Below are 19,102 nucleotides of genomic sequence, written 5' to 3' on the forward strand. Positions count from 1 at the left end.
TATACATATACACACCTATAGAGAATGCAGAAAACGTAGCATTTATCCTTACCGATTCAATGCAAATGCATAATGAAATTTAATGTTGTGCTGATCAGCCAGATCGCAGGTAGGCAGCATTTCCAGTGTTTCCACCAGCTTCACCATAGCATTATAGTCCTGATATCAATAAAAAAAATACAATCACAGAAAATATCACTAAGCCAGATCATTTGATCAAACTCCCAGCTGGATCAGGCTCTTCACTTGGAAATGTAAATCAATTTAGTTACAGTAATAATTACTGGTCAGTGTGGACAAGGACAGCTCACATTCACTAACAGGCGAGGTAGTTGTGCACAAGAAGAAGTTACTCACCTTGTGCAGTAACAATGGTTCTTCAAGATGCGTGTCCCTGTGGGTGCTCCATGGTAGGTGTGCTTACATCCCTATGCTACTGATGGGAGAACTTCGGTAGCAGTGTCCTTTAGGCCCACACATGTGCTGTCTCTTCTTGGGCCCCGTCACAAGGCTAGTCAGCACGCGCAGGTTAACCCCCCTCAGTTCCTTCTCTACTAAAGAGTCATTGACAAGAACTCCAAAGGAGAGGGTCAGAGGGTGGGTTGTGGAGCTCCCATAGTGACATACATCTCAAAGAACCATCGTTACTGCACAAGGTGAGTAACTTCTTCTTCGAGTAGGGTCCCTACGTGTCACTGTAGGTGACTCCTGAGCAGTATCCCAGTGCAGGGTTGGGACTTCAGGGTCAACGTCAGCACTGTGGAGCCGAAGATGGCATGGGAGGCAGAGTCCCCAGTGATCGCATAATGTTCTGCAAAGGAGTGGATTGACACCCATGTCGCCACTTTGCAGATCTCTGAGACAGGCACATTCTTGAAGAAGATGAGGGATAAGGAGACAGACCTTGTGGAGCGTGTGCGAACAGTATCTAGAGGGTCATATTGTCTGATACACTCTGAGACCATCTTGGAAAGTCTTTGGGCTGATATTGCTGAACCCTTGGATCTTTCCGCAATGGACAGGAAAAGCCTGGGGGGAGTCTCTGAAGGCCTTTGTCCTGTCCAGGTAGAAGGCATGGGCTCTCCTGATATTTAGTGTGTGTAATATAGCCTCGCTCTTGTCTCGGTGAGGCTTGGAATAGAACGTTGGAAGATGAATCAATTGGTTCATGTGAAACAGAATGGTTTGGAATGAATTTCAGATGTGGCCTGAGTGTAACCTTGTCCTGAAAGAATATTGTGAAGGGGTGGGGGGAATATGCCATCAGAGCCACTATTTCCCCTAGTCTCCTGGCCGAAGTAATTACTAAAAGGAATGCTGTTTTCATTGAGAGCTACGTAAGCAAACAGGTGGCCATAGGTTCGAAGGGAGGCCTAGTACCAGGTTTAAGTCCCATGCAGGCGTAGGAAGCCGAGGTTGTGGAAAGAGGTTAACTATACCCTTGAGGAATCTTTTGGTGGTCAGGTGTGACAGCACCGAGTACCACTCTGCTGGATGGTGGAAGGGCTGGTATAGCCACTAGCTAGACTCAGAGAGCATAGAGAGCACCCCAATCCTTTATGGCCAGTGCATAGTCTAAGATAGGTGGAAGAGTCATAGATGTCGGGGAGATTTGTTGGCAAATATACCAAATCTGAAACCTAGACCATTTTTACAGGTAAGTCTGTTGTGCTGAGGACTTTCTGCTGTGTAATAATATCTCTTGCACCTCTATCAAATAGGAGCTTTCTACGTGTTTGAAACAAGAAGGAGCCATGCCTTGAGGTGAAGAATCGCCAGGTTGGGATGTAGGGTATATCCTCTATTCTGCGAGAGGAGGTTCAGAATGACTGGAAGAGAGATTGGTGGATGTGTCATGAGCTGTGACAGGTAAGGAAACCAGGTCTGTCTTGGCCACGTAAGAGCAATCAGAATGACATCTCTTTATTTTCAGCAGGACCTTTGATAGTAGAGGAAAAGGAGGAAAGGCGTAAAGAAGGTCTCCATCGCGGGGAGGAGGAAAGCATCACCTAAGGAGAGTTGTCTTATCCCTGCTCTGGAACAGTAGCGTGGACATTTCTTGTTCAGGTAAGTGGCGAACAAGTCCGTGCTCACCTGAATAGATCGTGAAGCACTACTGGGTCTAGTTCCCACTCACGGCCACGTGGGAATTTGCAACCAAGACTGTCTGCTATCGAGCTGTGTGTGCCTGGGAGGTAGATTGCTGACAGTGTGACGTCACGAGAGGTACACCATAGTCTCATCACTTCTGTGCAAAGGGAGGGTGATCGGGCTCCCCCTTGTTGATTTATGTAGAACATGCAGGCTACGCTGTCCGTTAGGACTCTCGTGTGTGATACTTTGATCAGTGGGAGAAAGTGAGCACAGCCATTCCTGACCGCCCTTAGCTTGAGGAGATTGATGTGAAGGGAGATCTCCATGGGTGACCATTTGCCTTGCGTTGTAAGGCCATTTAGATAGCTCCCCCTGTATGAGTGATGCATCGGTGGTGAGAAGCAATGATGGGCAGAGGTGCGAGAAGGGGATCCTTTTGCAAATGTTGGTTGGGTCTTTCCACCAGTCTAGGAAGATTTTGACCCTGGTGGGTATTGACCAGGGTTTGTCTAGTCTGTCCCTGTTTGGTCTGTAAACCAAGCTGAAACACATCAGAAGGCACCGCATGTGAAGCTTGGTGTATGGTATCACTGCTGTGCCCGCTGCCATGTGCCCCAAGAGCTGTAGGCAGTGTCTGGCTGATATTTGTGGCCTGTTTTAAACAGTCTCTATGTGTGTCGCCAGAGAGAGGAATCTGTGTTGAGGTAGGAGAGCTCTGGCCTGTAACGAGTCGAGGTCAACACCTATGAATTCCAGGCACTGCACTGGAGTGAGGGTTGATTTCTGGGCGTTGATCTGTGGGCCCAGTTCTGTAAACAAATGCTTTGCAGCTCTGGTGACTTGGTGAGCTCTTGGAGAGACAGGACTCTGAGGAGGCAATCGTCCAGAAAAGAGTAAATCATGGCCTCTTGGGAGCGTAAGTGGACAGCCACCACTGAGAGAACCTTGAAAAATACTCTTGGGGCCAATGATAGCCCGAAGAGGAGTACTCTGAAGTGGTAGTGGTCTTGTCCCAGAATGAATCTGAGAAATTATCTGTGTGTTGGTAGGAGTTAGATATAAAAGTAGGTGTTTTGAAGGTCAAGGGCTGAAAAACAGTCTCCCTGTTCCAACACTGAAATGATAGTTGCTTAAGTGATCATCTTGAATTTTTGAGCCTTGACAAACTTGTTGAGAGCTCTGAGGTCTAGTATTGGTCTCCAACCTCCCTTCCTCTTGGGTATTAGGAAGTAAGAGTAGAACTCTTTGCCTCAAAGATGTTGAGGTACTGATTCTATGGTTCCTAACTGGAGGAGATGATCTACCTCTTGTTGTAGCAAACTCTTGTGAGAAGCGTACCTGAAGAAAAATGGGGATGGGTATTGTGGAGGGGGCAGGAAAGTAAAATGGATAGAGTACCCATAAGTCTGGTATTATGCGCTCCCAGGTGCCGCAGAACACTGAGAGTCAGTGGCCAATGGGTGGGTAGCAGTTATGGGGAATGGTCTAATGGCACCTTGACCAACATGTCAAAATGGATGTTTGGATGTGGATGGCTTGGATGAGGAAGATTGTGGGCCAGATGGTTTATGTCTTGAAAATTTAGGTTTTTTTCTCAGGGTCTTGTAGTAACATTGAGCTGAGTATTGGGAAGTGCATGGCTTGTGATGGGCTGCAGACTAAATTTTTTCTTCTGTCCTGGCGTGTAGATTCTCAGCAATTGGAGAGTGGCCTGAAAATCCTTCAAGGTGCGAAGAGAGGCATCGGTCTTTTCCACTAAGAGCTTAGTGCCCTCAAAGGGAAGACCTTCAACGGTTGACTGTACTTCCTTCAGGAAGCCCAACAGATGGAGCCAAGAGGCACACTGCATCACCACCACAATCAAGATGCAGCTGGCCAGAGTGTCAGCTGTATCGAGGGCAGATTGTAGCGTTGTCTTTGCTACTAGCTGACCCTCCTGAATGATGGCCTTAAATTGGTCGCGATGCAGCTTGGGTATCTGTTCAATAAAATCATTCAGTTCTATCATAGGAAGGGGATCTCATCTGGTGTTGATGGCCATGAGAATTTAAAGCACCCACCACAATGGGGAGGGGTGGGAGAAGAGGAATTATTGCAGCCTGGGTAGGCCTAACTATGCTAACTTTAATGTAGGTAGTGCGGGCAACAATCATGGGGTCACAGACCCTGACATGGGTCAGCAACCCAGCGGGCTTGTAATGGGGTGCCAAAGCCTGTGCCACCACTTCCTCACTACCATTGTACCCATGCCAGCTAGATTAAAGATAAGAGTGGGTATGCCAATGCACTGCAATCACATCTTCATTTGCCGAGTAGATGTATTCTGAGAGAGGGACGCAAGAAACAAAAGTGCTAAATATCAGAAGAACAAATCCTATATTTCTAAGTCTTAAGAGGAATGTCAGTCACAAAGATGGACAGTTCATAAGTATTATAAGAGAGGCCCTGTTTGACCAAAACAAGAGTGTTATTAAAAATCCAAAGGTTGTTTTTGGGGTGAGGGAGGGAGGTGGAAGGGATGGGGAGGGTGGAGAGTAGGGTTTTTAAAACAAACACAATATTCCTTTTTATACCAATTCTGAAACATAGTAAACCTGGACTCTTGTAGCAAATGTTGAAATCACAACAAATTCTTTTTCTTAGTTTCCAAAGGCTTAAAGTTTGGATTTAAAAATTAAAAACCAAATACACTTCTTTTTTCATAGATGAAAAAGAAAAAGAAGTAATCTACTTTAAAACCACAATATAGCCAGATTTAACTTGAAACTAAAATAATACAGTGGTCCAAATTCAAGAAGCTATCAAATAAACAGGCAATAAACAAGAATAATAATAAACAAGAGTAAAACCCACTCGAAAAGAGAATCTTCCTTACTTTCACATCAATAATATACCTGGATATCTCGATAAGAAAGAAGCAGGTTTATGACAATGTCAGAAGTCAGGACTTCAGTATTATCCATACGGAGCTTAATCCTGGCCAGCTCCTTTGCTAGTTCATCTCCTTGATACTTGTCTCTAGCTTTTCTAATATCATTCAACAGTGTTTCCTTGCAATATGCACTAAAGAAATAAAAATGGAGATAAAGTGTTAGAATTTTCTAAATGGAGGTTTGGTTACAACATTAAAACAGCACTAATATTTGTTTATCGGAATGAGGTTTAAGTTAACTATTCCTTTCAGTTTACACTTCTAAGAAATATTTTATATGAGACATTATTAAATTACAAGTTCTAATTTTTAAAATTATTTACCAGACCTAGTAAAGGAGAGGAACAGTGCTCAAAATAAACACATTAATCTACACATTTATCCTTAAGAAAGCAGAAAATGTCATGCTAAACAAAGAGACTACAGTAATATAAAACAAAATCCCTCATCTTTGTATCTAATGGACACTAGCAGCTCTTATTAAATAAACCAACCAGAGCCATCCATTATCTGATTAGCTGTAGTTCACTTAGTGAACATAATGCATACTATTACACGGGAGGCATGCAAAAGCCACAGTAACAACAGTCAGGTCTTTTTTTCACTAAAAATCAGTTTATATTGCAATGTAGGGAGGTTAAAAAAAAAAAAGATGCAGTCTATTTGAAACGTAACTTGTAGCGAGCATTTACTAAGCCCAGGGCTTAGTCATTAATAGCCAGATCCTGACAGGTACTGAGCACATATAACTGCTTTTCTTGTCCAAAAGGAGTTGCAAGTGCTCAGATCCTAAATCCTAAATGCAGAAGAGGAAATTAAGCTCTCTCTTAATATCCACTAATACTGTGATACTAATATCCACAGCATATATCACTTGCAAGGTACTCTCATGAGATAATGCAGTGAGGGTCTGAAGAAATGGCCAATGGAAGGCTTTTTCATTTTATTTATTTTACTGTCACTGCAAACTCATGTCTAATTTGTTGCACACTATCACTCCTAGTTCTCGTGCACTGTTTCCAGGTTTATGTTAATCAGTTCTTCTTTCATTAATAAGATCGCACATAGGTGATTTGAAAATTTTACCCTAAGTCACCTAGAAGACCCAGTTCCATTTTCAAAAGTGGCTTAGACTATGTGTCTCATTAAAACTTATCTTTTGTCACTTGCCTCTACTGTATATCTTCACATCTCTCTGCCACCACTCTTACTAACTCTATAACTGTACAGTTAACTCTTTAAAGCTTTTTAGGAGAGAATTTATATAAAAGGCACCACATAAACAAAAGCTTTATTGATTGCATCACATTACCCTAATCTTTACTGCCCCTCCTTCATATTAATACGCCTGTAAATGGCAGGATAAAAAAATAGAGGAGCAAAATAATAATTTTATAATCAGTTACTTTTAAATTAATGTAAAAATACAACACAAAGACACTGTAGGAACTCAAAAAGCAACAAAGAATCCTGTGGCACCTTATAGACTAACAGACGTTTTGCAGCATGAGCTTTCGTGGGTGAATACCCTGGGTTTTGCAGCATGAGCTTTCGTGGGTGAATACCCTGGGTATTCACCCACAGCTCATGCGCAAAATCTGTTAGTCTATAAGTTTCCACAGGATTATTTGTTGCTTTTACAGATCCAGACTAACACGGCTACCCCTCTGATACTTGTAGGAACTGAGTGCCTCATAGCAGCTGAGGCAAACAAAAATGCACCAACTTAAACCTGAGCTCCACTGATAACACTGAATGAAGGCAACTCTGTTCAACAATATAGCTGCAGTTCAGCAACATTGAAATAGACTGTAAGCTCGTTAGGGGCAGAGACCCAATTATGCAAGGCTGTGAACAAACATAGAACAACAAGATGGTCTCTGCCCCTAACGAGCTTACATTAATTTAAAAGTAACTGATTATAAAATTATTATTTTGCTCCTCCATTTTGACTGAGGAAGGGAATGTGAAAAGTGCAGAAGAGGTACAATGGGCAGTGCCTACTAAACAAAGGGGTATCAAGATGTGTCAGTAAACAGGAGTCACCATGGGACAGCTGAGGCCCAGAGCAGCATTCTACAATTACTATGCAATTCAACTGTTAAAAGGTTCCACTCAGACACTAGTCTGTGTGACCACAGTTAATACCATATTGTATGCACACTTAGTTTCTATACCCTCTTTTCTCCAAGGGCTGTATCCAGTTCTGACTCTGCTGGCGATATTTTGGATAGTAAATGCAATCCACTGCTGTCATAAAATAGTTAGTTTACTACAACAGCTTCATGACAGAAATATAGTTTAGATTAAATTAAGGTATTTATTTTGAAACAGGGTTAAGCACACTGAACTTTGGTGGGGATTCTGAAACCCCTTGCAGAGTAGGAAAAAATATCCACAAGCAGGAAGTGTAAAGGTGGCAAAATTACCATGATGTAACGTGAATGTCCTTCAGAAGACAGATAAACCTGTCCATCAGTGGGACACAGAGTGGTCCCAGGATGTTGTCCCAGTTAGGCTGCATGTACTCAGAGGCCCTCCATAGGCATCACTTTCACAGCAAAAATAATCAGCACCGGGTGTTACAATGTATGGAATAAAATAGTAATTCCCACTGGAAGCCTAGAAGGAAAAGCAAACACATTCAGATAGCAAATGGAAGCACTGCACACTCAAATTGGATGGAGTGATCTCATTCTGAATCTTCTGATTAATTCCTTAAGAGCAAATAATGGGCAGCTAGGTTTGCACAAGTGTTCACTAATTTTGCATGCCTCCACTTTTGGATGTTCAACTTGAGACACTTTGGGCCTGATTTTCAGGCATGCCAAAAGGACCACGGCTCCTATTGACTTCAATAGGAGTTGCTTTCTTGATGGAAGAATTAAGTCTTTATGTAAATATATGCTTAATTGGAAATCCAGATTTTTTAAAAAACATCCAAGTTTACTGTACAGTATAAATTTTTGTTTGTTTAAAAAGCAGCAGCCCTCAGGATGTCATGGTGCTGTCACCAGAGCTTTAGAATTTAAATAATACAACTAATTTTTAAATTACCTTAGTTATTTTTATTTAACTGAAATTTTTAATTAAATATTCTGAATGTGAGTATGACAAATTGTGTAGGGTGACAGCTGTCACGATATTGTCTCTGTTATTCAGTAGATCAGTCCAATGACAACATAATAAAAGGGGACTGGCAGTAGCATTCTTATAACTGAAAAGACACATTTCATATATAAACACTTTGTTGGGTTTTTGATCTGGCCCGTATTGAGAAGGCACTACAGCAGGAAGCAGTTGCTGGGAAGCTGTCACTGTAGTCAAAGAAGAATAAGGGATTAGTTACTGTTGGAGGAAGCAGGTAGAAGGCTCTCTGTAGAGGAGGGGAGGGGAGAAAAGGGGAGATGGAAGTAACAATGGCAAGAGGACCATAATTAGTATTTTAAGATCCAGAGACCTTATTGCATTCCAGAATGAGAGGCCCAGCTCAGTATTGCCAACCCCAAGCATTCAAAAATTATGACTCAGGCCCTCCAAAATCAGGAAGTTTTAAATAAAAATTAAACATTTCTGGTTTCTGAGACTTCAGGGTTCATATTTGCAACCTATGTATCCCCTGCAACCATGAAGGCTGAAAACTTACTTTAAAAAAATAAAAAATAGGGGAGCTGAGATTCATGACCCCACAAGCTGTGGCTTTAAAAACACTATCAAATATTGTGAGACTTGCAGAGAATAAAAGTGTTGGCAAAATTAACTTCAGCAGGACTCCTTTCGTATGGGAGGAATATAGACATTACTAAGGGTGAAGGAATCAGGCACTAGACATGAAGAGAAATGAATTAGGAAAACTGTTGCTGTTTGTGACCAGCTGCGCAGATCTCATTCCCCAGTCCAGCAGGGAATAGGGTTAACCCCTGTGCTGCCTTCCCGGCCCACCCCGCAGAAGGGCCACAGATGTTTACAATCAGTGCAGATGCATTTAGAAAGACATGTGGCTGCCAGGCAGGGCTATATAAAGCAGTGCTCTCAGCTGAGTCTGAGAGGTGCCACAGACTGGGAAAGACCTTGTGTGGACTGCTCCATGGACTGGCAGAAAGACCAGAAGGACTAAGAAGCCCTGATACAAAAGTGGAGAGCTGAACAGATTTTGTTGCATGCCAATAAACCAGTCACTAGAAGGGGAGATTTTTCATTTGAAACCCTCATTTCAGGCATGTGGTTACCCTAAAGGCAGAGAAAGGAAAGTAACTGAGGCACAGTGACTCTTTTGCCCCTCTATTTGAGTTCATGATGATTCCGAACTATAAAAGATCCATCATTTCTAATAAAAATAATACCACATTCCTATTGACTGTACTTGAGCTAAATGTCACCACACAGTACAGCATTCACATTTCCAATCCCTCAGACAGAGATAAACACCTACAAGATCTCTATCAAGCATTCTTAAACCTACAATACCCACCTGCTGAAGTAAAAAAACAGATTGACAGAGCCAGAAGAGTACCCAGAAGCCACCTACTACAGGACAGGCCTAAAAAAGAAAACAACAGAACACCACTAGCCATCACCTACAGCCCTCAACTAAAACCTCTCCAGCGCATCATCAAAGATTTACAACCTATCCTTAGAGATGATCCCTCACTCTCACAGATCTTGGGAGACAAGCCAGTCCTCGCTTATAGACAGCCTCCCAACCTGAAGCAAATACTCACCAGCAACTGCACCATACAACATAAACACTAACCCAGGAACCTATCCTTGCAACAAAGCCCGATGCCAGCTCTGTCCACATATCCATTCAAGTGACACCATCATAGGACCTAATCACATCAGACACGTCATCAGGGGCTCATACACCTGCACATCTACCAACGTATTATATGCCATCATGTGCCAGCAATGCCCCTCTGCCATGTACATTGGCCAAACCGGACAGTCTCTACGCAAAAGAATAAATGGACACAAATCTGACATCAGGAATCATAACATTCAAAAACCAGTGGGAGAACACTTCAACCTCTCTAACCACTCAGTGACAGACTTGAAGGTGGCAATTTTGCAACAAAAAAACTTCAAAAACAGACTCCAAAGAGAAACTGCTGAACTTGAATTAATATGCAAACTAGATACTATTAACTGTGGGTTAAACAAAGACTGGGAATGGTTGGGTCATTACACCAATTGAATCTATTTCCCTATGTTAAGTTCTCCTCACACCTTCTATGGGCCATCTTAATTATCACTTCAAAAAGTTTTTTTCCTCCTGCTAACGATAGCTCATCTCAGTTGATTAGACTCTGCCTGTTGGTATGCATACTTCCACCTTTTCATGTTCTCTGTATGTATAAATATCCCGTCTGTGTGTTCCATTCTATGCATCCGAAGAAGTGAGCTGTAGCTCATGAAAGCTCATGCTTAAATAAATTTGTTAGTCTTTAAGGTGCCACAAGTACTCCTGTTTTTATTTCTAACACTGTGATCATCGGTCCCACTGCTGTCTTTATTTTCTACCACCCGCCTCCCCAAAACTAATTACTTAAATCAAGCTCAACTCAAGCAACTAGCATGTCAAGTTGCTCAGTGCACATGTTGCAAAAAATTAGTTTTGCTTTTTTCTATTATTATTTTTAAGGTTGTCTTTGGCCTGGAACATAGTGACCTCATGAGAAAGCAAGTCTGCCCCCGCCCCTCAAACCACTAAAGACAAACACTTTAGGTCAATAATTTTCCTTGTGTATGAATTTTGGTTTTAAATTTCAAACAATCCATGAGCTGTTAGTTCTGGGGGAGAAGATGAAGATCAGCTTTGATAGTCCATATAATTTTCTTATGGCTACAATTTGTAACAGTAATGAAAACTGTAGTAATTTGCTGGGAGAAGGAAAACTTTAAATTTCACAACCAGCCTTCAGAGATGTTTCTCAAAGTTACCTGTGTGGAATAGTGCAATACACCTGTTTGGACAACATTTAACCATTTTATTCATGTCCCCTACCTCCTCTTGGATTTTTGCACCCCACATATTTTTCCACAAATTTTCATCCACAATGCAGAAGCACCTATTTTAATGCAGAAATTAAGGCCTATCTGTATTTAAACACATTACCTTATGTGAAGAGTTCTAGAGGTGCAAGCAGTGGGACTTCATCTGAAAATTTAGCCCCGTAAGTTTGTGATGCACAGCCACATCATCAGCTGCCAACGTAAGCCATCAGTGTTATACAAAAAGAGGTAGGCTACCTCCTGGCAGAAGTAACCTTAGTATGTAGGGGATACCCATCAAACCCTAGTATTTCTGGACTACCTCATGGCTAGTGATCAACAGTTTCCTGACTCCTCTCTTTTCTATTTAACATATGCATGCACTAAATAAAATCCAAACATCCCATGAGTACAATATGTGGACTGAAATTTCTAAAAGATTCCATCGAATCTTCACTACTTAGAAACAATTCTGTGTCTCTACTTTCTTTATATTGTTTTTATTATGAACCACAGATGTCTGAAAACAACATCTTTATTTCTTAGGAGGTCTCTGCTCTAGTTACCTATTCCTCATCTAAAGAAAACCCTCTGACTCATCAAAATTAGCCACTGTGGAAAATTATTGTAATGTCACAAAGAAATTACTGATATTCTAGGTGAGGAATGGGCAGCCGATGACCTCTTAAGCAACTTATGTAGTATTGCCAACCCCAAGTGTTAATAAATCATCAGCCAGGCGCGCAAAATTTGTGATTGGCTTAGATCATTATGACAGAATTGGAGCTGCTCTCTAATAATTTATGAATAGTATATGTTGATCTGGTTATCGCATAGCGTTTACTGTATTAATATATTGGTTTAGTTTAACAGGAGGCTGTAAGAAAAAAAGATTGTGAAAAGAATGGCTGAAGATAAGCCATTCCTCAGCAAACTCTTGAGGGTTGCTAAGTGACAATGTCCAAACTCTCAGCCTTGAAGAGTTTACCTCCTGCCCAACTAGCCTGGAAAATTAGTTTTGACCAGAAGGGCCAAAACCTCAGGAATACAGAAGAACAAAGGAGTAGAGCAGGGTTTTAAAGGTCTCTCTCTCAAGAGAAGGAATAGGTGTTTGTGAGCAATAGACAGAGGCACCCATTATGGGGTCTGAAAAGTTAGGCCTACCGAGGCTATCATCTGGGGTTAGAAAGATAGACGTGTATAGACTGTTGTTTTAATATCTTGGCCTCTAAATGCTTTGTCCCTACTGTCAAAATTAAACAATACTTTCATTTAAGAAACTGCCTGGTCACTGTTCACAGCCTCCCAAAGGGAAGAACTGCTGACTCAGCCCTCTGTCATGCCAACTCCCATGAAGGGAAATAAATTGGAGCTGGCTAGAGAAAACCTGCCCCTAATTGGTGAATGGAAGACAGCTGCCCAATTAGCCTGGGAGGGACGAGGGAGGGAGTGGAAGCAGAGTGATAGCTCCTCCTTCCTCGGTGAAGACTCTAGAACCCAAGCTGTGTATGGTGAAAAGATGGTAGGAGCCTAACCTGTAAATAAATGACACCAGGGTCTCCAAGTGACTTTGTCAGCACAGCAGGGGCAGAAGCAAAGAGAGGCTCTGCAGTGCCCTGCTACATACCCAAACTCAGTTGGAGCTAAGGGGTAAGTGTGACACAGACATGCCCAGGGAGGTATATTACCCCTGTGTCTGACCGTCTTCTCAATATTTCACTGAAGGGGGTCATGGTTGGTATCTGCTGAGCGCTAAGAACTAGCTGAATGTCATGATTATTGCGAGGTGTTTGTATGGGAAACCATTTTAGAGTTTGAAACATGTAGGCTATTGTATTCCAAAATGGTTGAAAGAGAAACTTGCCACTTGAGATGGAGGAGCCTCAGACCTGACTCAATCAACAATGAGAACAAGGGCCATCAGTGGAGCCAACCCAGGCCCTGGATTTACTGTCTGGACCAGATGCAGGCCTGAGTGTTTACCAAGACAAAAGAACCCCTAAGAAAAGTCTCTGGTTAGGGGACCTCCTTGGGCTAACATACAACAGTCTGTAACTGTATAGGGGAAGAAGAAAGGGCAAAGGTGTTATTCATTATGGGAGAGCCACTGTCCAGTGGGAGCATCTCATGAGCAGTGGATCCCAGCTTTCTGGACTGGACAAGTGCTGCAAGGATGGACCATTGGATGAGAAATGCTTTCCTGCCTAGGAAGGTAACTTGTTAATAAGTATAGGCTATAGATTGCAGTTTGTTTTTCTTTTACTTGTAACATTATGTTTCCAAACCCTTTTACTTTTATTTTGCATCTTTCTCTCAAGCTCTGTTAAATAAACTTAAATTTGTTTTACTATAAATACGTATAGACACCTTGTCCTAAAAGAGTGTTGAACTGAGGTGAAACCGATGAATTGAGATACACTGCTTCCATGGAGGCAGCAGATCCATGTAAACTGAGGTGTCCACAAGACAGAAACTGTGCACTTGAATGTAGTAAAGTGGTGCGTGTAAATTGCTAGCCTGCATTGGGAAAGAGTGGGGTTTATGGAGCCTGGATTGGAGCACTTGTGTTGCCAAGGGGAGGGTGGTGGGCAGAGGCGAGGCTTGCTCCTGCTGTGAGCAGGTGGCAGCGATTTACCAGGACACCTCGGTTAATACTGAAAAGCGTTACTAAGTACAGGTGATACGCATGGCACACACATGCTACCGTATTCAAAGTGGTGATTTGAGGAACTACAATAGTTTGACTTTATTTTGTTTCTATAGGGTATATATTAAAAAATCCAGACTCAAACTCAGGTCATATGCTTATATGACCGTCCTAAGAGAAACATTCCACCTTGACAGACAGTACCTGATCCTGTAACTAGATGCATGAGCGCAGGGGTCCACTTGCATGGAGTCAGTTGCAGGATTGGAACCTAAGTTAGTGACATCAAATCAGGAAAGATTTAAATGCTGATTACTCTCATTATTGCTACCAGAAGCACAATGATGTTGAATGTTTTACATTACATAGCCCCTTTACTGCAAATGACCCCGTGCCACTTTATAAGCTATAGGACTGATCAAAGCCCATTGAAGTCAATGGGAATTTTTCCTCTATGGGCCTAATGTCCTCACTTTCATCACAGGAAAGGTCCTTGGATTTCAATAGAATTATGTGAGCAGGAAATTGCCCTCTATGCAGCAGATAATTATCATTTTACTAGTCAGTGAAATGCAGAAGTTGTTTAGTAGAGAGGAAGTGAAGAGCGGCAAGATGTTTTAGGAAGAGCAAGGAACAGAATGATGTAATAGCTTTATTGTGCAAAATATTTTTGAGATTTAATTCCTATTTAAATGTATTGCAAAATAAGCTGTAGTGGCCTAAAATTAAATGAGAAAATAAATACAAATTGGACATTAGGAAAGAAATTTCTTAGCCGTTGGAGCAATCAGGAATTTCAACTACCGAGCTAGTAGGGGAAGCACTATCATGAGAGGTATTCAAGAAAACACTCAGTAAGAAAGTAGAAGGAGAGAAAGCAAGGGTCCATGAACTAGATGATTCCAATAATCTTTTCAGCCCTATGATATATCGATTTTATTCGTGCAGGTGAACTCTTCACTGCCATTCATAAGTAAGTGCTCGCTAGTGTAAGAGCTGATCCTGGAGCCATATTCTATGATTGTTCCATCAACTGGAACGCCTGTTGGCATCAGTGAGAGTACTGTGTAAAAATCTAAAGGAAACAGTCTAGTCAATTTAACTTTTTTGCCACATGTGCAGCAAATGCAAGTGCTGTTACTCAGTGATTCAAACAGGACCAGTATCTGCCTGCTAAACTTATAGCTCTACTTGTGCAAGATAAATAAAATGAATACCTGCACAAGACTGTATAGCAACATTTGGATAGTCTAAAGTTATTAGCTATCTGAATTAGTTTGAAATATTTCCAATCTAAAATACAAGCAAAATAAGTATTTGCAGTTAGAAACAATACATTTTAAGAACTTAAAATGAAGTTGTTAAGGAATAAGTACAGAATTATTAGTCAGTTACAGTGTAAGTATACTATAAGGAAATAATTTTTTGGCACTTATACACTGATTTAAGAAATAATTCTTAGTATTTATACATCTATTTTTCATAGCACTTTAAAACATGATGGAAATTTTAAAAAAATTATTTCAATTGAGGTATGTAGGTGGCCTACCAGAATATAACTAAAAACAATCTAAACAAAGACAACTCAGCTCAAGAAGGCTATATCAGAATCATCAGTGAAATGAACCCTAAAATCCCACCTCTAAACAATAATAAGTTTAACAATCTTTTCCTGGAAGGATGCCATTGCTATGTTTTGGCATAATGTGGGTATATCTTCACTGAAGAACAAAAAGGTGTGTTATTAACTAACTCACTCAAGTTAGCTAACTGGAATTAAAATCTTAATGGGGACTAGGCAGCCATCTCCTGCAGGGGCATTGGAACAATGTGTATAGTGGTGGTGCTGAGAGGCATTGAACCAAACTGTAAACCCTGTGCATGATGGAAACCACTTCAAGCCAGGAGTTCCAGCACCTATGATCACATGAGTTAACAGGTCAAGTCAAAGTCTACAGGGAACCTGGGGTTTAACAGTAGAGGCTCACTAGTGTTAAAGTCACAGTTGCCAGCCTTGCCTTCACTAGGCTTTTAACTTCTTTTTTTCCAGTGAAAAAATGACCAATAGGTTAAGGATTAAGGCCCTTCCAAAGCTACAAGACCTCAACAACATTGACCCTCCCTCCCATCTTCTCAAATACGTTCCTTGGGACAGTCAGTAATTCCAAACCAACAAATCTCTATTGACATAAAGCAGGGGTCCCCAATGTGGTGCCCGCAGGGGCATCTAAATGCGCCCGCGTCCTGGCGGCTTCGAGCATCCACGAAATGCCGCCAAAATTCAGTGGCATTTTGGCGGCGATGCCTCTGGATGGCGCCGCTTGACACCGACAAGCGATGTCATCCAGAGGCGTTGCAGCCGAAATGCCGCCGAATTTCGGCAGCATTTCGGCAAATGCTCGACCGCCGCCACGGTCCTTCGTCTGGTGCCCGCCAGATGAAAAAGGTTGGGGACCACTGACATAAAGGAATCAAGATGAAAACATGTCCCCTTCCCTCCCCACTGAACTAGTCCTCTATCATTTAAGGTTTTCAAAATCAAACAAAAGTATTTGAAGCACATTCACTGGTTAACAGACGGCCAGTGCATATTACAGGACTTAATGAATCTATGCTACTGCATTCTGCAAGAGTTACAAATTATAAGTGGTTTTCAAAGGTAGCCCTCAATAGAGCCCGTTGTTAATACTAATACCATAACAAAAAATTACTGAAATTTAAAAAATTGTCTTTATAGATGACAAAGACACAGATTACAGTGGCAAGGTCTAGCTCCAGAAGAAAAGGTCACAACTTCAAAAGATTTTGGAGGGAGGCAGGTGGATATCTGACCATCAATGAAACATGGGTTTCCACGTTCAGCTCTCAGTAAAAAATGAAGAGTCCTCACATGAAGGGCCTATCAATCCACAGTCATCAACAAACATGGCAATTTCCAAATAAACAAGATCTTACAAAAGCCTTCCCCCACCCAACAAGCAACACTTTCAATTTTTTCCAAGTACAGCATGAGCTAGCTGCCTCGTACCCATTCATCAATTTAGGCCATGCGCACCAGAACAGCACCTTGCAGGAATCAGTGATCAAAAGAGATGGTAACAGAGAACCATTTTATTTACAGTTTTTGGAGTCGAGGGGGAAGATATCATCTATTATTATAAAAAGACTTCCTCTAAAACACCTCTAACATTAAGCATATAGCCTGATATGGAAGAGAGTGAAAAGTCATTTCAAACTCAAGGCAAGATTCAGTTCTGGGTTTCTTTTCTGATCAAAAACTTGCAGAATTTGAAGTCTGTTCAAAATGCTATTCCTAAGACAATCTTCCTGGCCTTTTTCGGTCCCTCCCCTCCTTATCCACTGCAACAAATACAAGATTGTCTTCAAGGTCTTTCACAGTTCAGTTCCATCCTACCTATCCCTCTCTATTATCTTATCAGCCTTCCCCTTTGCTCGGCCAATGATAAAAGTCTCAGCCATCTGCTTGTCTATTTCTCCCACAAGAAGCTTCACCCCTTCTTCCATATCATTCCTTATGTGTAGGGCCCTATTTCCAAATTCATGGTCCATTTTGGTCAATTTCACAATCATAGGATTTTAAAATACTACATTTCATGATTTCAGCTATTTAAATCTTAAATTTCACAGTTGTAATTGTAGGGGTCCTGACCCAAAAAGGAGTTGTGGGGGGGGGTTGCATGGTTATTGTAGGAAGTTCTTGATACTACCCTTACTTCTGCACTGCTGTTGGTAGCAGCGCTGCCATTAGAGCTGAGCAGCCAGAGAGCAGCACCTGCTGGCAGGGAGCCCAGCTCTGAAGGCAGAGCCACCACCACCAGCAGCATAGAAGTCCGGATGGTATGGTACTGCCACCCTTACTTCTGCACTGCTGCTGGGGCTTTGCCTTCAGAGCTGGGTGCCCAGCCAACAGCCACTGCTCTCTAGCTGCCCAGCTCTGAAGGCCATGCAGAAGTAAGGGTGGCAACACCACGACCCCTATGCAACTTCTTTTTGGGTCAGGACCCCCAATTTAAGAAACACTGTTTTCCCTGTGAAATCTGCATAGTATAGTAAAAACACACAAAAGACCAGATTTCACAGGAAGAGACCAAATTTCATGGTCCATGATGCTTTTTTTATGGCCATGAATTTGGTAGAACCCTACTTATGTGTAAATCACTGTCCCACAAAACACCTGCAAGACCACGACTTAACCTCCTTCATACTCACTTCTGTTCAGCACCGGGTGAAGCATAGGAACATTAGGTCCATGCTTCAGGGCATCAGCTCCTGAAGTCATGTACTTACACCAGAATCTCAGCTTTTGTTGAAAACTGAACTAAGAAGTTTCTAGCCCTTCTAGTGAGGGGAAGCTTGAACACAAGACCTGAGTATAACTAATGCAGTGATGACCCCATAAGTCTGCAGTAAGGCTGGACCAATAGCTCAGAGAGGTTTTAACACCTAACTTGGCTGTTATCTCCAAGACCTCATGATCTTGGGGAGGGGAGGGAAGAGGTGCCGACACCATCCTAGGAGAGGACTCAATGTGGCAGGAGGAGAGGAATGCAGCAGTCCTGATCCATCCACCCACTCGGATACCATAACAGCCAGGGTGTAAGTACTGGAGGGGCCTCTTCTCTCAACTCTGTTTCTCCAGGGAGGGAGGGAACCCTTGTTGCTCCTGAGGTTGAGGTCCTGGTGTGCATAGGGCCTCTGATTGCCCTACTTTTACTGTGATGCCTATAGCATATTATTGGCTGATAGTGGTTAGACAGGCTGCAATTTAAGACTACGGCTACTGATCTGCTTATATATCACCATTATTTAAAAAAAAAAATTCTACATCTACAAATTGTGCACACAGCTAGGCTATGAAAAAAAATGCTTATATTACTGTTATCCCATTCTCCCTCCTCTCATTTGTATGTTTCACCAATCTGTCATGACTTGTCTTAAACTAGGATTGTAAGCTCTTAGGGAAAGCAAACCTCTTTTACTACATGTTTGTACTGTGCTAGGCACAATGGGTCCTTGGAGCTAGGTGAGGATAACACCAGTGAGTAGCAAACTTGTACATATACCTCCAAAAAAGTGTAATTATACTACCACCCCATACCTTAAATTACTTTTATTTTGAAATCAGAGTATCCACATGGGGTGTTATACTGGCATAGTTATGGTGGTAGAATTATGCTGCTAGAGCTATGCAGTTCCCCGTGTAGACAGGTCTTAGAGTATTTAAGATAACATGTAAAGACTCTCTCAATATGGTTTAACCCATGCAATTGGACAACAAAGAACAAACCAAATTCATTAGACGAATTTGGATGCTTCTAAACACGTTGCCTATCTGAACACGCTTGGGAGTTAAATTAATCAGTTGTCTTAAGGATCAAGATAATTTTCAACACCACAGAAAAATATGATGGACAGGA

General features: G+C 41.9%; 1 protein-coding gene across 1 annotated transcript in view; it reads right to left on the reverse strand.

Moving 5' to 3' along the window:
* Nucleotides 1-19,102, reverse strand: part of MAP3K15 (mitogen-activated protein kinase kinase kinase 15) — a 160,210-nt gene that overhangs the window by 80,217 nt on the left and 60,891 nt on the right. The window contains 4 exon segments of the mRNA XM_039529058.1: nt 53-159; nt 4,989-5,157; nt 7,456-7,567; nt 7,570-7,648. Of these exon segments, the coding sequence (XP_039384992.1) occupies nt 53-159; nt 4,989-5,157; nt 7,456-7,567; nt 7,570-7,648 (467 nt within the window).

Source organism: Mauremys reevesii, linkage group 1 (assembly GCF_016161935.1).
Source record: "Mauremys reevesii isolate NIE-2019 linkage group 1, ASM1616193v1, whole genome shotgun sequence".
Lineage (NCBI taxonomy): Eukaryota > Metazoa > Chordata > Testudines > Geoemydidae > Mauremys > Mauremys reevesii.